At 35.4% G+C, this 20926-nt stretch overlaps 1 protein-coding gene across 5 annotated transcripts in view; it reads right to left on the bottom strand.

Moving 5' to 3' along the window:
* CDKAL1 (CDKAL1 threonylcarbamoyladenosine tRNA methylthiotransferase) overlaps positions 1-20926 on the bottom strand; it is a 594702-nt gene that overhangs the window by 392569 nt on the left and 181207 nt on the right. For all 5 annotated transcript variants that reach the window (XM_012753511.2, XM_076010495.1, XM_020280124.2 and 2 more), the window contains one exon: positions 1930-2050. In XM_012753511.2, the coding sequence (XP_012608965.1) occupies positions 1930-2050 (121 nt within the window). The remainder of the gene's footprint in view (positions 1-1929; positions 2051-20926) is intronic.

Genomic DNA, 20926 nt, shown 5'->3' with positions numbered 1-20926 from the left:
GGAACCCTGCAGTTGTAGGAGGACCTAGAGTCAAAATAGAGAAGAACCTGGAGTTTGAGAACTCCAAGTAGTTCAGGATTAGATGACTGAATACTGGGGTGTGAGTGAGGTGGGGAGCAGCAAAATGAAGAAGTACGTAGGGACTAGAAAAATAAACAGTAAATAAATAGACACTCAATATAGGTCAAAAGTAACTGGAAAGTCACCTTGACAAGACCAAATGGATCCTAATGTAATAGAGTTTTACAGACCCTGAAATATTAACATCTTAAAGAAATGTGCCCAGCCAAAAGAGGGTTGATCAGTCTGGCACATACAAAAAAAAAGGGGGCTACTCAGGAGAAAGTATGCTTAGCAAACTCCAAGTGTTATTGTCCCAGGGCAAGGTAATCTGTACTGTGAAAAGAATTTTCCATAGTCCCATGAAACTTAAAAATTACATAACTTAATCATTCATTCAATAAAGAAGTATGTATTAAATCCTACCGTGTACATTCTTCTGTGTACCAAGAATACAGTGATAAGTAAAATAATCAAAAGTCCCTGCCCTCATGGAGCATGCATGCCAGTGAGGAGAGACAATTAAAATGTAAATGAACATATTAATAAATATAGATTGTAATGGTAATAGAAGTTATAGAGAAAATATAGGAGCTCTGCAATTTTAAATAGGAAAATCAGAAGTTGCAGGGAAAACGTACTACAATGTCTGCAGGAAGGGGAAAGAATAACTAAGACACAAGAGAAAGCAAACAGCTCTGTGGCCTTGTGTTTATAATTTGGCTCAGGCTAGAAAGAAAGAATATGTTAGGTACTCCAAGTGACAACTACACTTCTCACTGTTAAATTCTGATTGAATCGCTAGTTTCTGTGCTTGATGAGGCCAAGTTTCCGAATCTTCAATATTGAAGGGCCAGACGTTGGTCCACAACAAACCCACCAAGTGAAGTGAATGCCATCCCCTGGGGCTCTTCAGGGAAAACCAAATGACTTCTTAAACCTTCTCCAGTCGCTGGCAGCAGTATGAAGGATGAACCCCAATGTGGTGAGACTAGAGAAAAGATGACCAATGACAACACAGGTGTCATCGTTAAGGAGGAAATGAAGGTGCTCACTCACAGACAGGCAGAGACTGGAGAAGGGAGTTAAATTCACCTGTTCTCAATGCAAAGTAGCGTGAAGAAAAAGGAGGAGAATAAGAAGGAAGATCAAGTCAAAAAAGAGCAGAACAGCTTAAATTTAATTAGAGGCGGCTGTATGGGTAAGTAGGCATTCCTTGTGATTTAAGGAATAGAAACCCTTAATCTAATCAAATTTTCAGGAAGACAGTGATTTTTTTTCAAATGGAGTTTTAATTTAAAGAACCCAAATTCAATAAATGCAAATTTTAAAAAGTATAAAATGTAAGAGTTATAACCAGAAAAGACTTTAGTCTAAGGTGTGGAAATTAAAAGAGCACTTAATATTCAGTCATGATGCTTTTTTTAGTTTACAACTAATAAGTATAATATTTTAAAATATGCATTTCATATAGTTAGTAATCAAAGCATGGTTAGTATCTTGGGCAACATTTACCATAACCCTACTAAAAACATTCAAAGATGACAGGTCAGTTAACCATTTCACAGAATTTTCTTTATTCAAAGATTTTAACCAAGGGCATAGCTGGAAAATGAAATCCATGTTTATTATTAAAAATAAGAATAATAATATTAGTCAAAGATATAAAACCCTGCTGCAAATATAAGTGTAATTTACATAAAGGGAACATTTCAGAAAGAACTACATTCAAGTGCTTTGGAGCTTTTGTATGATATTTTTTCCCCAAGAAAATGTTCAACTACTTTTCTATGTCACATGTTCAGGAAAAAAAAATTGAATAAATGGCATATACTGAATATTTTATGAGGGAGTTTGAGAGACACTTACCCAGTATTGATGGAAATGATTTCTATCAGTGGATTCTTCCTAATCTTGGGCAAATCCAATCGTGCTCCCCCCAACCGCTTTCCATTATCCTTTTTCTGACCCAGCAGTCTCACAGAGTGACCTTCAAATCAAGCACATAAATAGCATGAGTCGCACACTTCCCTTTAATTTAATGCTTTCAACAAATGTGTTAATGCTTGCATTTAACTTTTTCTTTTTATGGATGAAAAAAAAAAAAAAACAATCTAGAGAACATGTGATTATTTAAGCCTAAAAATACTGTCAAAAGGAAAAACAGCTGTGTTCAAGACCTACAGGCAAAAGTGCTTTGTTTATAATATTTGCACTTTAATATTGTACAGATGAGAAAGGGAAACTGAAATATACTCAAAATATCATTCTGCAGGTATGAATGCTCACTAGCACAGACCAGACATGCATGTGTCATGGGAAGGGTTCACTTGGGCACTGGGCCTGCCTGCCTGCACTGCAGAAAAAAATTAGTTAAAAAAACAAAGCAAAACCAGAGTATCTGCTAAAAGCAAAGCAAACAAGAAATCAAAGAAGTAAAGAATCAAAAAGCTGAGATAAAATGGCACTTTAGGGCTGGATTTTTTTAAAAAACAAACAAAACTTCTAAACTTCTTTTTACAAAATGTTACCAGGGGAAATCAGACCACTTCTAAGAGCCATAGAATTTTAAAATAATTTCAGATAGTACAGAGAATTTCCATGCCCTTCAGATTCCCTAATTATTATTTTACCATATTTACTATGTCATTTGCTCTTTATAAACAGACATTATTTGTATAACTTTACTGAGGCATAGCATATAAAATTCACCCATTGTAAAAGTACAATTCAATGCTTCTAAATAAATTTAAACAGTTTTTGCAATCATCACAATTACCCAGTTTTTGAACATTTCCATCACCCCCCAAAAATTCCCTCAAGCTTATTATAGTGCATCTCCATTCCCATACCAAACATAGCACATTTTGTTAATCCGCTGACCAGCTGATAGACATCTGGAATTTTTGTAATAGCTATCATAATAATGCTTCTATCAACATTCACATATAAGTCTTTGTATGGACATACATTCTCATTTCTCTTGGATAGATTCCTAGGAATAGAATTGCTGGGTCATGTGGTAACTTTAACTTTTTAAGAAATGTTTTCCAAAATGGTGGTACCACGTTATATTCCCACCAGCAATGTATGAGGTTTTGAGCTTCTTCAAATCCTTGCCAACACAGCATAGCTTTTTTAAATAACAGCCATTCTAAATGGGTGTGTAATAGTACATTAGTGTTTGAATATGTATTTCCATAATGACTAATGATATTTAGCACATGTTCATGTGATTATTAGCCAAATGTATTTCTTGTTCAGTAAAATGTTGCGATGGTTAACTTTACATTTGAACTTGACGGGGCCATAGGGTGTGCAGACATTTTGAACAAACACTACTCTGGGTCTGTGCGAGTGTTTCTGGATGAGATTAATCTAGGAATTGGTAGAATGGGTGAAGCAGATTGCCCTCCCAATGTGAATGGGCCTCATCCAATCAAATGAAAGCCCAAACAGAACAAAAAGGCTGAGTGAGTTCCTCTTGACTGACTGTATGAACGAGAAAATTGGTCCATTCTGGCCTTTGGACACATACTAAAATACTGGCTCTTCTTGGTTGGGTCTCAAGCCCGCCAGCTTATGGACTAGAACTCATACCATTGGCTCTCCTGGTCCTCAGGCCCTAGACTCAGACTGAAACTACATGTCAGCTCTCTCAGGTCTCCAGCTTGTCCACTGCAGATCTTGGGACTCCTCAGTCTGCATGACTGCGTGTGCCAGCTCCTAATAATATAGCTCTTTCTATATACACATCATATCAGTCCTGACTAATAGAAATGTTTACTCCAATATTTGCCAATATTTTAATTAGAGTATGTTTTATTAAGTTGTAAGAATTCTTTATATGTTACAGTTATAGGACCTTTATCAGATATGATTCATAAATATTTTCCCTCAGTCTGTGGCTTATATTTTCACTTTCATGGCGGTATCTCTTGAAAAGTAAATGTTTTTCAATTTAATGAAGTTCAATTTATCAACTTTTTTCTTTTATGGCTCATGGTTCTAGAGACACATCTAAGAACTCTCCCCATCCCAAGGCCACAAAGTTACCTCCTATGTTTTCTTCTAAATGTTTTATTGATATAGCTCTTATATTTAAGTCTAAGATCTACTTTATTACTTTTTGTATTTAATATACAGTAAGGGCCTAAATTCATTTTTTTCATATGAATAGTCAATTGTCCCAGTACTATTTCTTTTCCTTCTTCCTCTTTTGTGCTATTGTTGTGATGCATATTAACATATCTAGTAGTATACAGTAGTCCTCCCTTATCTGTGGTTTTGCTTTCCAGTTTCATAAGTTAATAAATATAATGATATTTTGAGAAAGAAAAAGACTGTTCACATAACTTTTCTTACAGTATGTTGTTACAATTGTTCCATTTTGTTATTATTATTGTTAATCTCATACTGTACCTAATTTGTAAATGAAATTTTATCATAGTTCTGTATATACAGGATAAAACATAGCATATATAGAGTTAGGTACTATCTACGGTTTCAGAAGGTCTTAGAACGTATCCCCCATGGTCAAGGAGGGACCACTGTAAAGCCAAAAATACAGTGCTATAATTATTGTTTTATATATAATTGTATGTTTTTTAATAAGAAAAAAATGTAAAAATATAAAGAGAGTACTTTATATATACCCATATAAGTATCATTTCTAGAACTTTCCATTGCTCCTTGGAATTCAAGTTACCATTTAGTACCATTTCCTTTCTGCCTGAAGATCTTTCTTTAGATTTCTTATAAAGCTGTGTGTTTGCACAACCTCTAGTCAACTATAGGTATATAGAGAGCTTCTCAAGCCTCCTATTACTACCTCATCTCCCAGAATTCCCTGTTAAACCCCTGGCCAGTCCGCCTGTCCACTGCTTACATCCAACAGGCCAGCAACTTCAGTCCAGTAGATCTGCATAATTTCTTTCCCTGTCATTTGCCATCACAATCTCCACTGTACCTAACAGTTCTCCACAACAACTGAGCTGCCTCAGGAGAAGCAACAAAGCTCCTGGTTTTCACAGCCCACTTTGCCCTGGTTGAACAACCTTGCGCGCAGAGTTGAGGACGAAAAATGGAAGCAGCCTCAGCACCAATACCACAGATTCACAGTTCGTACCCAAAGCTCAGTTGCTTTCACGAATACACACATCTCAGTTTATTGCATGTGTTGAGTGGATTTCCAGAGTACTGACATAATTTGTTTTTGATCATTTGTCCAGTTTTATCATTGCTTTTGGAGGGAAGATTTGATCTCTTCATGCAATCATGCCAGAAGCAAATGAAATGCAACTTTTTAAAACCAATTAAGATAATTTCAAATACATATAATTAGAATGGATATAAGATTCTAAGTAATTATATACATGTTTCATCACCCCTCATTTCAGAAAGACATATTGCTTAAGCATCTCCTGTATAGACAGCTTTTCATGACCAGAAGTAATAAAACCATCAGTCATAGCCTTTTTGCACTAATCACTTTAATAAGAAACATTAAGCACTTCATCCATTCTGAAAATTTCTGCACTAACATAGAAACATGCTAGAGTCAAGCAAGCATTTGGCATAACAGATTCCACAGATTTTCAAGATAAGTTAAACTCTTCGGCCAAAAGTCCAGTTAATGAAGAGGTGAGCAAGATTGGCATGATACCATAATAGTTCTCTGAGAGATGCCAAAAGTTCAATAATAACTATGCAAAGGCATGCCATTTTCATACTAGCATGAAACAAATTTCATTATATCCTGCTGAGACTCCAGTAATATGCAGCCTGCACTAATAACATTTGATAAATTATTCATCTTCACTATCTACATTCAAATAAAGGAACATATCTCTGTCTGATGATATAATGAGTTATTTTCTAATCCAATGATTCATTAAAGAGTGGCAGACCTAACAATAGTCTGTGTTTTTTTTAAATTGAAAAATATAGCACACTAAAGACAAAGTAGGAAATAACATAAAAGTCACTTGTTATATCTGGCCAAAGATGAAAGGAAGAAAATTCAACCATAGAACAATGATTTCTTTAAAAATAGACTAGTGGAATAAAACTTTTATTTGTGATATACTACCTCTTTTAGAAATCCTCTTTCACACAGAACTGGTGTTTCAAATTAATTCCTTAAATCCACAGATGACAGAATCAAAACATATTATGAATCACTACCAATTTTACATGCAGTTATCAATATTACTGCCATCTAAAACTGAAATTTGACAGACTAGAGAAAAAAACTGAATGAGATGTCTTAAAGAGAGGATGTCTTTGAAAAGAAAAGGCGAGGAAATAAGGACTCTGGTCCAGAGAAACATGCTGAGGGAGTTGAGATGTGAAAGGTAAAACAGAAATTTCTGGAGCAAATTTATCCTGAAAATGAACATGTTACACTTCTGATGGGACCATGAAGCAAAGATCACAATTACACACTGACACGTTCCTTCTTTTTTGATCCCTTCTTGCTAGCCACTGATATCTAGCACTGTGGTAGAAAAAGAATGGTTGCTCAATGAGAACTGATTTATTTTGTGACTACTGTGAATCACTCTTTTGGCTGGAGTGAAGGGAAAGAGAGAAAAGAAAGAAACCAGGACAACAGAGCTGAAAAGAAAAAAGGAGTGAGGGTTTTTTTTTTTTACTTTACATCATTTCAATCCCATGTAGTAAGAAATTAAAGGAGGAAGTATTAACAGGAACAGATGGGGAAGAATGATGCACAGTGTGACCAGATCAACAGATAATGACATGAGAGCACTGAGGAGATGGTGATAAAGATGTAAAGTGATTAAAATAGAGATATGCAATTTTAATACAGGGATGCAAAAAGAAGACCGCCATCTATATAGAATGAGACATAAGCAAACGGTACTTTTCTGAGATCTTTTATCTTTTCCATTTTAAATGTAAATTGACATTTCATCTCCTCTAAATAATGGTCAAATGTGTCTCCATAGGTTTATTAACCATCTTTATTAAACATCTCTCTAAGTTGTTACTTACAATGTCACATAAAATTCAACCCCGTTAAAACCAAATTCAATGTTAAGCCTTCAGGTTCAGCAGTTATTTATAAATCAGCTACAAACCACTGATTCCATGCTGGTTTTTACACTTGATGTAATCCACTATAGAATGTTACCAGTTAAAATCATATTATAAAATTTTGAACCAAAAAGCTTTTTATAAAATTCACTGTTGTGTGCACATTTCTGAATTCACAATACTGAAAAACCCATGTAAAAACCAAAGCACTGTACATTATTTATACAATAATTGTCATACTAGTTGAATCAATGTTCAATGTTGCCTATTGATCTTTAAGAGCAAAAATCTTTTCTAAACCCCACAGTGCTAACTGCATTGAATATTACTAGACCGGAGGGAAAACACCCCACCCATAAATACTAGAAAGCCCATATCAGGAAGCCAATTATAATGGTCATTCACAAATAGAAAAGAACTAACCCCTGGAACATAAGCACGTATATTAATTGTGTGATAGAAATATGACTGCCTACAAAACACATTTATTAACTAAATTATGCTCCTATACACAAACCAATCTTCCCTCCTTTAATTCGCACAAGCTAAAGTGGGTGGTACATATTAGCTTTAGAATATCATTACATATTACAGAAATATCAATGATCTGGCAACTTGGACTCCTACTACTTATTTTTTTTTCCCTTTAACTTCTTTTTCTTCTAAAGGGTTTATAAACAGCCAGACTTTTCTTCAATGCTTTATTCAGCCCACCTATTTTTAAAGGCCATTCATTGTTTCCTGAATATGTGACCACCCACCTTCACCACCACCAGAGAGGGCTCATGCCAAGTTTTCTTGATCTCTTGCTGACTGCTCTCACTTCACACAAATTCGGTTCTGTTAAGTACACATTGAGAAGACTTGTCTGAAACCCAAGCTCTGGCTCAGCCTGCTGGAAATCTTCCTAGTAAAGCAATCCAACATGATGGTGGGGCAGAGGGCAGAAGATTGGCAGAAAATTCAAGCAAAAAGAAAAAAATGAGTAAATATACTACAGACATCAATTCTCATTTAAGTCAATTTGGTCATATCAATTTGAATATTTAAGAATATGAGACAAGAGTGTTCAATTTAATCTCTTTTTCCATAAAAGCTTCAGACTTATGATTTGAGATATCCTTAACAGGCATTTTTAACTACTCAATTACAAAGAAAAACAAAAGTATAGTCAAAGTTTGTCTCTATTCCATTCACTATCAATCCTCATATGTAGGTACTTTCCAGGAAAAAAAAAGAATTTTCTGATATTCATACTAAAGTGTGACTCTCCCTTGAAATATTTTCATCTTAAAAGAAGAATATAAAACAAGGAAATTGGGTTAAATGGAATAAGCGGCTTGATGACAAGTCTAGGTTAGAAAACTTTACATGTAATGCTAGAATTAACTCAAAAACACCACATCATTACAACTGAAGCTCTAAATCAGGCATCCTCAAACTATGGCCCACAGGCCACATGCGAGCCGCCTACCACATTTATCCGGCCCTCCAGGTGTTTTTGCCACCGCTGCCTGTCCTGCTTAGCAGGCAACTCATCCAAGGCCCACAGTGCACACTCTCCAACGGTCTGAGGGACAGTAAACAGGCCCCCTGTTTAAAAAGTTTGAGGACCTCTGCTCTAAATCTTAGCCACTTAAAGAATTTCTTTCAGCAAGTATGAAGAGTTTAAATGTTAATTAGAACGACACCTAGAAAAAAGATATTAAAATGAGGAAAGAATAAGAATCAACTGTCCAAAAAGACAGAACTCAAAGCAAAAGTCAGAGTATAAGTAAAAAGAGCCTACTAAGGTACTGACATTACCTCGGCACATTTCCAGAGTTAACAACACATGAAGAATTCAACACCTTACCTGGTAGGAGAGTGGACTGGGGAAGAGGCTAAGGTAAGATCATAGTACACAGTTTAAATCCCTAGGAATTTGAGAAATATTTAATATTAAAACTCCTATTAGGCCGGGCGCTGTGGCTCACGCCTGTAATCCTAGCTCTTGGGAGGCCGAGGCGGGCGGATTGCTCAAGGTCAGGAGTTCAAAACCAGCCTGAGCAAGAGCGAGACCCCGTCTCTACTATAAAAACAGAAAGAAATTAATTGGCCAACTGATATATATATATAAAAAATTAGCCGGGCATAGTGGCACATGCCTGTAGTCCCAGCTACTCGGGAGGCTGAGGCAGAAGGATCACTCGAGCCCAGGAGTTTGAGGTTGCTGTGAGCTAGGCTGACGCCACGGCACTCACTCTAGCCTGGACAACAAAGTGAGACTCTGTCTCAAAAAAAAAAAAAAAAAAAAAAAAAACTCCTATTACACACACAAAAAACCTATAATATTGTGAAATTTACATACAGACGGGACATATGGAAAAGAACACGGAAAGATGAAAACTTTGTTGGAATGGAATTTTCTTAGGCAATTTTTTTTCTATTTGCACACTATTGCAAATATAATAAGTTATATTAGACAAAGGATATATACAACAGATAATCCACGTTTCTTAAATAGAGACACCTTCTGGGGGAAAATTACAATAAGCATTTTATTTTATGTTTTAACACATTGACTGATACACTAGAAAACAATTTTTTTCCTTGGGGCCATTGTGTTTTATTATAAAAATACAATAAAAACTTTGAAAACAATCCTTTCTAATTTAATGAAAAATTTATTTTTTATTGTTTTCTGTGTGTGAATTATATGCAACTTGAAAAATAGTTCTTGTGGCTCCCAAGCTGAAGAGATGTGAGCATTACAACATGTGCTTCACAAAGTCCTGGGCTCGAAACTAGTGTGAATTAAATACAACTCACATGGCAGTTAATATGTTAATTGTATCTTTTGCTAGCATATATGCTTCTTATGACAGTGGGAGGAGATGTGCGGTGCCAATTTACTTTTCACAATCTCCATCAAGTACACATCAAAACATTCAAAAGTCAAAGCAGTCCTACATCAATAATTCAACATTAGTACCAACTTTTAATCGAACTCCTCAGATCATTCACTGTCTTGCTACAATAGACACTGCTGAATTCTAAATTTGTTAAATGGTTCCAAGGCTTTTGTATTTACAAAAGCAAAGCCATGAATGCTTCTGTTTCAGTATGTGAGGCATCCACGGCAGCAATAAAGAACATGACCATTTCTCGTGCTCAAACCTATATTCCCAAAGTTACAGTACCCAGTGATGAAAGCAGAGATAACAGACCTTATGATACATGATGCTCAAGCTGCTGGGGAATGAGAATAGGAAAATACAAGACATAAAGAACTTACAAGCCAGTTTCACTTCTAAAACTGAAGCTCAGATCCCCACTTTTGATCACCAATGAAAAGTTCACGTCTCCCCCTGCTATCATTCAACTCAAGCCACCAAAAATTGTGACAGAAGAGATGGGAAGCAGAGAAAGCTAGACTGGTCCCATCCGTTTATCTTTAAAAATGCTTGCCTGACCTTACTGCTTTTCCTTTCATCTCCAATCAGGAGCTGAACAGTCTTGTACTACAGGCAATCTAAATGGGAGGAGGATCTGGAGCTTTAACACGCTAACTGCCATGTGAGTTCCATGTACGAACTTAGAAAATGATGTATGGAATATTATCTTATCAATATTTAAATATAGCATAAAGACTCCCTAAATACACCCCTCCCACCCAAAAAGCACACTCCATCCTGAACCACCACATTGAGTTCTGCCTTAAAGGGATTTAAGATTTTGAGGAAAGCGGACTCATAAATAAATAACTGGAATAAAGTGTCAGAGATGGTCTAATCAATGTTTTTAAGTACAGAGGGACACCATGAGGGAGCTGTCACCTCTCCCAGGGAAAATCAGGAAAGGCTTCAAGGAGAGGTGATATTATAGTCTGCGAGGCTGAGCAGGTAGGATACAATTTATATATACGATTATATCTATTTCACAGTACATTTTGCTAAAATTCCTGCTTTTGGCTCATTTTCCACTTCTTAAAACCAATCTAGTTAAAAGCCTATCACTAAAACCAGATTTTGCTGAAAAGATTTATTAAAACTTGGCATGAAAGGGCCCCAGAGTGAAAAACCACACCTTCCAAAGTGAAAATGCTTCTAAATATAATGTATGAAGTAGAAATTATGTGGGCTTGAGATTCTTAGTTCTAGACAAAAAGACTAATCAAACATTATTTTAAAATTTAATTTTAAGAAATCACAGTGTTGATTATAAAATGTGAAAAATTGAAAGTTATCTACATTAAAATACTCTGACTACAGCTGTGACACCTGGCCTAAATATATAACTAGGATTTAGAATGTAGGATTTAAAACATACCCTTAAAAATGTGGAAAAATTGTCTTAACCTAACTTACCACATGACAGTAAAAACTGTAAAATGTTTCACATTAAAACCTTCAAAACTAATCCTTAAAGTACACACTCAAGAGAATTTTCTCTGTAGAATCTCTTTATCAGCGTTTTTGTGGTTAGACTACTTTCTTATTGATTGTTTACAGATAAGGAATACTTTTACTCACTTGTTTTATAATTTAAGCATCTTTACATCACAGTAAGACTAAAATATTCTACTCAGAATTTCTTTTAAAAATTAACAACTCTTCATTAACGCTTTACAAAAAAGTTTTTGTATTGGCACAAAATATCAAATGAAACAGAAAGGGAAGAGTGAAAAAGAGATCAAAGAGGAAACGAGACACACGAAGGAATGAAATATATGAGAGAGGATCTAAAGGTAACTAGAAAAAAAGTGAGCACCGATCTTAAAGGCCAGACACGAGGAAAGGAGATAATAAATGGGCCTCACTTTCTCATCCCCCTCCTTTCTATATAAACAGCTACACAGACTGAAAGGAACAGGGTATTTGGGACAAGAGGACTAGGTTTCAAATTATAGTACACTGCTGCTGGGCTGCATAATCAGTAATGCCAGGCTTCCTGTGGAGTATAAATGAATTAACATATATGAAAAGAGTAAGCTACAAAGAGCTGGACAGAAGTTAATTACAATTGCTACTATAATTAATGCAACTATACTCCTATCGAGACCTACAGTGCTAATGACGATTCTCAAAGGCGGCAAGGAGGTTTTCAAAACTTTTAAAAAACATTAGAAGTTTAAGTAAAACCCCATTTTTTTCGAAAGCTGTGGAGGACTAGAAAATAGGTCATAAATAAATTGCATTGACAATGATAACCAAGTTTGTAAACGACTTGTTAAATGTATAAATTAGATTCAAGGTCATCCCTCTGAAATCACTCACTTGTACTGTGATACACTTTCCTGAACGCGAGGGAAGGGGAAGAAGGCACAGGCGTGAACCTGGAACTGCACATGGTCCTGGGTAAGTCTAAGCACCTGTGCCCAGAAAGCCGCACACTGCAGTATCATGGCTGTTTTTCTGCCTGGGGACACCTGAGTGGTGTGACCCTCACCCAGCCATAACAGTGGATCACCATGGCCATGAATCTAGGTGAGGGGCAGCAGGGCAGAATCTCCAGCCCCCAGCTTCCCCAGGTTCCGATCAACCAGCCTGTCATCTCCCTTCTCTGCCTAGGGTCCTGTTCAGCCACCATCCCCCTCCCAGCAAACACCCTTGAGAATCACTACTCCAGCTGGTATTTCTTACCTTACATTAAATTCTCACAAAATTTTCCCTCAGCAACCCAAAGGCATCCACCAAGATTAAAACTACCTGCCTCAAATCCTGAAAATAAACATCCCTCTGGGTAGAAATGAAAGTTGTTTCAAAGACACACAAAATTCTTGAGTAACACAGGGAAGTACACTGCCTATCACTGCTCAAAACTGCAATATAAAACTGAAAGAGTCCACAAACTGGGCTTTACTCAAGACACTCTTCACTAGACAATGCAGAGATACACCAAAGAGAAACACAGGGTATGTCTGCCTCAAACAACTTCAGCTTCATTTTCTAAGTAGGAAGGCATAAGGAAAGAAAAAATAAAATCTGACATGTAGAGATTGGGATGCTAGAAAAAGGCTAGTCACATTCTAATAACTTTTGCTGGAGATCACTGTCTAAAATGTCAACATCTCGTTCTAATGACAGACACTGAAACTCAATTTTGTATTATAGACTCCTACACTCCAAGAATTTCAGAGTGGAAAGGACCTTCCATGTCATACAATTCCCAACTCAGGAAACTGAGAACCAGTGAGATGGAATGGACTGTTAAAGATAACATTGTTACAACTACTTTGTACTCATGATAATTAAAAATTAAAAAAAAAATTTTAAAAAGGTGACATTGTTAGTAGTAGAAACAAGCTTTTCAACATAGCTGTTCAGAGTCTCAATCCAAGACTCTTGCCCCTCACAGCAGCTGACTTTTCAGTGCAGATTAAAGAAATGGTGCACGTGAATTTTCAGAGTTACAATAAAGATTTAATGTGCTAGAAACCATCCTTTATAAGGACATTTCAATTACTATTTCTTTATCGCTCAATAAAATGTATACTTTGTTATAAAATGGTAGTACTGAGATAAACTTCTACCTAAAATCCATCCAGAACTGATACCCTCACTGGAGGCTCTGCAAATGAGTTTTTCCCCTTCAAACTAAGTAAATGAAATTGATATTTATTCTCTCAGTCTCAGAAGTCATTCCTATCTATCTGCTGCATGCTTTGCAGTGTGTTATGAAATGAACTTTTAAAAGAAAAAATGTGCAAATTACCAAATATTAGATTAAAAAATGTTAAAATCAATTGAACGTTCTTACACTATGCCAATTAATATCAATATTAGGTTTTCTAAAGAAAGGTTCATTACATCATTAAAGAAAGGTCATAACTGATTAAGTAAATTATTCTAATTGTCAAATGAAATAGTTCAAGTAAAAGAGAAAATCAGATTTAAATTTCTTGTCTCCCCACATTTCAGCTGTAAAATTATTCTGTTGCAGTTTTTTTCCCCCTGTGGCTGTTGATATAATAAATTATTTCCCTGACAATAAAATCTTTTTAAAAAATTTTTTGAAGATCATAATTTTCACTTACATTTCTCTATCAATGCTTTAAATAATATATTTCTAACATGACCTGGTTTCCACTATGTATTTCTATTTTTAGGGAACTCAGCTATAAAGTACTAAAGGAGAATTATCAATACAATTTACTATTGTGTTAAGAATAGTCAAAGCAAAACAGAAAATGCCACAATTAACCTACAACTTCACCTCCTATTTGAAAAATGCACCAGGTGCTGTAATTCTAGCACTTTGGGAGGCCGAGGCAGGAGGATTGCTTGAGCTCAGGAGTTCAAGACCAGCCTGAGCAACAGCCAGACCCTGTCTCTACCAAAAACAGAAAAATTAGTTGGGCGTGATGACTACTCGACTCAGGAGGCTGAGGCAAAAGAATCACTTGAGCCCATGAATTTGAGGTTACAGTGAGCTGTGATGACACCACTGCACTCTACCCAGGGCAACAGAGCTAGACTCTGTCCCAAAAAAAGAAAAATGCACAATGAAGCTGCCAGTATTTTTATACTCTAAGTTCATAGTCTCATCTATTCTCACTACATATTACTAGTTAAAGATAGTAGATTCTCCAAATGAAGAATAAAATTTCTCCAGTCACATAATAAAGCACATGTACAGCATAGAAAAGTGGTGTACCAAATGCCAATTCTCTTAAAAGTTAATTATAACAAACTCATATGAAAAAATTCTTTTTTCAAAGTATATTAAAGCTCTTAAAAATATATACATTAAGTGAACATGTTTTGTAGGAATATATAATCAAAATCGATCAAAATATAATTGATATACTTGGTGTTTTTTATTAAATAACTCCTATTCGAGTAAATAGTATAAAGTTTAGGTATAACATAAATTTTTCTAGGCCTGATGTTTTATATTGATTAATAAAAATTAATATGATTGTGAAATTAGAACTTTGGGACCCAGAAGTTGTCATATCTGAAAATACCTAATACCTGAAAACAAATAATATATAGAATTAAAAGCCAAGATGTTTAAACATAAACTGGTTTACATTAACAGTTTTCCCAAAAGTTTAGACAATAATACATTTTTAAAGAATTAACAATACTTGTAGTCCCACTTTCATGTAATCTGTCAAGATACTCTCAGATTTACAAGAGTTAACGTGTCAGCCCAATTTAACAATAGGCAAGTCCTTATACTTACACAAGGAAAGATGGGGCTACTTTACCAGTTTAGTGAGACTATTAACAGAAGGCTTGGAGCATGGGAAGCCTTTGAGGTTCAAGCCTAAAGGAATTTCATTTCCTTGTTTACAACAACCAAATCCAGGGAACCAATGATGACAGTGTGTTATCTAAAAACTATCAATAAGACTATTAAACTATTTAACACTATGCCCCTCCAACCTGAAAATGAAGAAATCAAAAGTTAGAGAAATGCTCACGTCTTCATATAAATAAATTCCATTAATAAAAGATGGCTTCAAATCATTAAAAAATGTATCTTTGAGCAAAAATGGAAACATAAGCGATGAACACACTAAAGCATTATAATTAAATGTAAGACAAACCAAAAATACACACAAAGCAATTCAAAAGCCATCATAAAGCAGCAGAATCTACCTGAGAGAAATGTTAAAATATTCATTTGCAATTTAAAAGCTTTAATGACTGAAAAATATTAGACAAACTTATAGTTACTTAAGTACTTTCATTTAAAAAAGAAAACAGTAAAAATGACTATTTACAATGTTTAAAGAAGAATTTTTCTAGAGCATCCATTACATATTTGGCAGTAGACAGATAACACTGCTTCTGGTCATTATGCATATGGCTGGAAACAGCACTAATATAATAATTTGGCTAATAAAGTTATAAAGTCACAGAAATAGAGACAAGACATGATATGCTGGTTTCTCTAATAGAAAGTCTTTCCCAGCCACTATTTCAAACCAAAGTATACAATGAAGTGATATAAAAAATCAACTACAAGTCCTATGGTAAAATTTTCCTGTTTGGGATCACAAAGAAATTTGCCTGTTTTTGTTGTTAAAAATATTATGATTTGAAAAATGCTACCTAAAAGAGACCCAATGAATAAAAAGAAGCTCATTCTAGAAATAATGTATGTAGGCATACAGAAGACAAGTAAAGCTAGAAATCTTATTAATTTGGGGGAACTAAAGGAAGGAACAGAAAGGAAAGAAGATATCAAATGACATAAATTTCATTAAAGATGGTGGAAAAACACAACGGTTAGCAAATTGTAATCACCTATTCACATGGTGCATAAACTTAAACAGGCTCACTGCAAAAAACTAAACAAATAATAATAATAAATTCCTGGCTCTTTGTGTTACCAAAAGTTGGAAGTTACCACCTATTTATGTACACCAGTAACACTGGAAAGTATTCCTAACATATAAAACTGACACGCAAACTTTTCCACTATATCCAGACAAGAGTAACTGTATCAGAGATTACACATAAGAAGAGAATGCATAAAAGTGCCCTTTCAAAGCCTGTATTAAAAAATCAATAAAAATTATTATATTAAAAAGCAAATACTGAAGAAACAGGTGTGCTTTTGTGGTCCAATATGGTCCCAGATGTACCATGCTACATATTCAAGCTCAATCACTTAATCATTAAGTTAGGAAAACATCCTCAAATAAATCTGCAGTGGATTCTGCAGGGCGATTACTCAGTCATTAACACTGATAAACCACACTTGATACAGTTCTGCCTTCCATTCTCAATTTATAAAGAGTTCATGCTCTGAACAAGTACCACATGCAAAATACAAAACCTGACAAAGCGAAGATTAATAGCAATGTCTTAAATAACAAAGCTTTTGGCATAGTACCCTGGGAATTTAGATCAGTCTAATCCAAGATGGCATCAATTACTCAGAAATCAGGGGAAACAGAAAATCAATTAATCTTGTAGATTATACCACATTCGGCTAGAAAAATCCTGAATTACCACCATTTGAGACATTTATTAGACTAAAATGCCAGCAAACACATTAACAACAACAGGGAACTCTTTTAACAGTGGTTGAATGGGGAAGAATTATGACTTAATGGTAAAAACTTTTTTCTAATTTCAATAGGAAATATTTACTTGCATTCATCATACATTATTCAATTAGGCTATCTATCCTTTTACAAAATGAGCTCATTTTTAATGATTTTTGTTGTTTAGAGGACTTCACATACACTTTGGAAGAAATGCAGATTTCTATTCCTTTCGGATCTTTCACACAAAAAAATGTTTTTAATGACCATATAAGCCAAGACTAAAGTACATATGAATATTTTTAAAAGAAAGAAATGAATGTGAATCCTTTAGACATTGTATTTCTTCCCTTAGATTCAATTACATATCTTGTTAAATTATCAAAATGATATAGGAAAAGATCCTAAGTTCATTAAAATGTGTTATCTCCTAAAGCAAAAACTATAAATGGACAGAATTTTCGGGCTATTAATGAAACAACGGGGATTCATTCAGAATAATTTAGAATTTGCCATTTTGATGCAACCAAGATGGATACAAATGAAAACATGCTTTGTATGGTTTTATGTTAATTACAATAGATTTAAATACTGTCAGTAATAATGTACCTTATTTTAAAATATTAAAGTATTTTAAAATAAGAATGCAAACAGGCTGTGGCAGAGGCTGTATGTCCAAAGCCCCTTCAAGGAAGAGATATGAAGAGAGCCCATCAGTCATCAAATATGGAAACAAGACAGTTATAGCAAAATTCTCTTGTAAGGCTGTATTCCATCTGGCCCTTCTGGATTGAGCATCGCTTCTCCACAGCTAACTTCTTATCAATCAGGGTACCAGCATAGCAGATGGCACACTGCATAACTTAAGAGATTTTTCACAAAGGAACTATTTACTAAAGTTTGGGCAGGGTTAGGAAATCCAACAAGAGACAATGCAATGCAACACTCTAAGACAATGAACAATGGGGCACTGTTTCCAACCCAGAGGCAAAGGAAGAGAAAAGGTTACATGAACCTGGAGAAAGAGATGAATAGAGAGGTTTGCCAGACAAGCGGGTGGCTTTCAGGTAAGGAAAGCAGCCAACCCAAAACAAGCATGGAGGGAGTGAGAGAAGAGAATGAATATTCCATCTTTCTCTCTTGTCATACCCTCCAACCTCCAATTGGCTGAATCCAACTGGACACCAAATGGCATGAATGCTACTGATGCAATCCATACAGGTCAGCCTCCATGGACACAGATCAAGATGCAGAGCGGATGTGAAGGGTCAAACAGAAGATACCCACTTCTGTGGAGGACCATAAAATGAATGTAAAGCAAACTGAAAATAACATACAAGAAACATCAAATAGCACCGTTGGCTGAAGCAAAGGGAATAAGTATGGCCTTAATGAAAGAAAAAGTGAAAATGGCAGAATGGAGTAAAAGGCAATTAAGATCATGCTAAGAGGTCCCAAATTAATCTGGCGAATAACAGGCAAACAGTGAGGGCGTACAGGCAGGACAGTAAAATAATCCCAGGTTAATGGTAGCAGTGTATGTAGTCAGATTGGAAGGAGAGTCACTGATGGCAAAGATCAGTTAGATTATACCAACAGTCCAGGTATTAAGAGGTAAACATTAACATGAACTGATCTTCTAATATATTCTGGGTACCTCAAAAGTCTTATTTATTCAATCCTCTCCATTTTATGATGAGAAAACTGAGCCTCAGAAAAATAATTTGCTGAAAGACAACCAACAACTGGTTAACTGCCAAAAAATGAAATTATTTCACTAATATATGCTGTCTAAATGAAGTATTAGCAGTAGAAATAGAAAGTGAAGAACAGGTATTGACTGGTAGGCACAGTTCTCCATTAACCAAGAGATCTCAGATGAGTCACTTAACTCCTTCCTAGCTTGGCTTATCTGCAAACTAACAACAACTCAAAATTATTCCATCCATCTCAAAATTTCACCTGTTGCATTACTAAGACTTAATTCATCAGCCTTCCTATCCTCAAACCAAATCCACCAATGAACATCCCCACCGACTTCATCCATCTTCACCTCACTCTCACAACTAAATCCAAACACAGCCTCGCCAATAAATTCACTCCAGTAAAAACTCCTAAGAAGCCATCCCTAATTAACCTAGCCTGTGGGTGACAGGTTTTCTATGATTTCCTATAGAAATTATCTCTCTCCAAGCCATTTGGGAAACTCCTAAGTACACTGTTGACTATCATTAATTTTTTTAATAGATTTTATTTTTTGGAGCAGTTTTAGATTCACAGCAAAATTGAGCAGAAGAACAGTTTCCACGTACCACTGCTCCTCCCCACGGAAACACACACAGCCTCTCCCACAATCAACATCCTGCACCACAGTGGCACATTTGTTCCAATCAATGAACCTGCACTGACACACCATTACCACCCAGAGTCCACAGTTTACATTAAGGTTCATTCTTGGTGTTCTGCATTCTAAGGGTTTAGATAAATGTATAATGACATGCATTTGCCATTTACAGTATCATACAGAATTGCATCATTGTCTTAACTATCTTCTGTACTCTATCTCCCTTCCCTACCCACTAACCTCTGGCAATCACTGATCCTTTTATTGTCTCCATATTTTACTTTTCCACAATATCTTACAGTGTGTAACCTTCTCAGAATGGCTTTTTGTTTCATAATATGCATTTAAAGTCTCCCTATGTGTTTTTGTGGCTTCATAGCTTTTTTTTTACTGCTGAATAATATTCCATCGTCTGGATGTACTACAGTGTATTTACCTATTCATTTACTGAAGGACTTTGTTGCTTCTAAGTTTTCGCAATTACGAATCAAGCTACTAAAACATTATGTGTAGGTGTTTATGTAGACGTAAGTTTTCAACTCATTTGGATGAATATCGGGGAGCACAATTGCTGTACTATTTGGTAAGGCTATGTTTAGTTTGGTTAGAAGCTATGGAGCTGTTTTCCAAAGTGGCTGTACCATTCTGCATTCCCACCAGCAATGAATGAGAGTTCCTGTTGTTCCACATCCTTGCCAGAATTTGGTGGTGTCGATGTTTTGGATTTTGGGTATTGTACTAAGTACATAGTTGTATGTTATTGTTGCTTTCATTTGCAATTCACTAATGACATACGATGCTGAACATCTTTTTATATGCTTATTTGCCATCTGTGCATCTTCTTGGGTGAAGCTTTCAGGTCTTCTGCCTATTTTTTAGGAGGGTTTTTCATTTTTGAATTTTAAGAGTTTTTCATGCATTTTGGATAATCGTCCTTTATCAGATATCTTTCACAAATATTTTCTCCCACTCTATGGCTTGTCTTCTCATTCTCTTGACATAGTCTTATGAGCCAAAGCTGTTCATTTTAATGAGATCCCAACTTATCAATTATTACTTTCAAAGATAATATTCTTGAAACTGTATCTAAAAAGTCATCATCATACCTAAGGCTGCCTAGATTTTCTCCAATGTTATATTCATTACCTTTAATTTTTTTAAAAAATTGGGTGGCCAGTATGTTACTCAAAACACAAGATGAAGAAGGCAACAATACCCTGAAGCATCATGAAGCACTGCTTAAGAAGCACAATCAATCATTAAGGCAGTGAATCTCGACTGTGAGAGAACAGAGAAATCATAATATAGTGTGAGTCATAGTATAATGCAAAAGTACAGGCTTTGGCACCAGACTACATGGATCCAAATTCCAGCTGTGCAACTTATTAGCTGTATCCCCTTGTGTCTCAACCTCCTTATATGCAAAATGAGAAAAATATCTATACCCACTTGACTTAACCCACTTGAAGTGCTTA

Source organism: Microcebus murinus, chromosome 15, assembly GCF_040939455.1.
Source record: "Microcebus murinus isolate Inina chromosome 15, M.murinus_Inina_mat1.0, whole genome shotgun sequence".
Classification (NCBI taxonomy): domain Eukaryota; kingdom Metazoa; phylum Chordata; class Mammalia; order Primates; family Cheirogaleidae; genus Microcebus; species Microcebus murinus.
The sequence above is the reverse complement of the archived record's forward strand: the minus strand, read 5'-3'. Positions and strand labels throughout refer to the sequence as shown.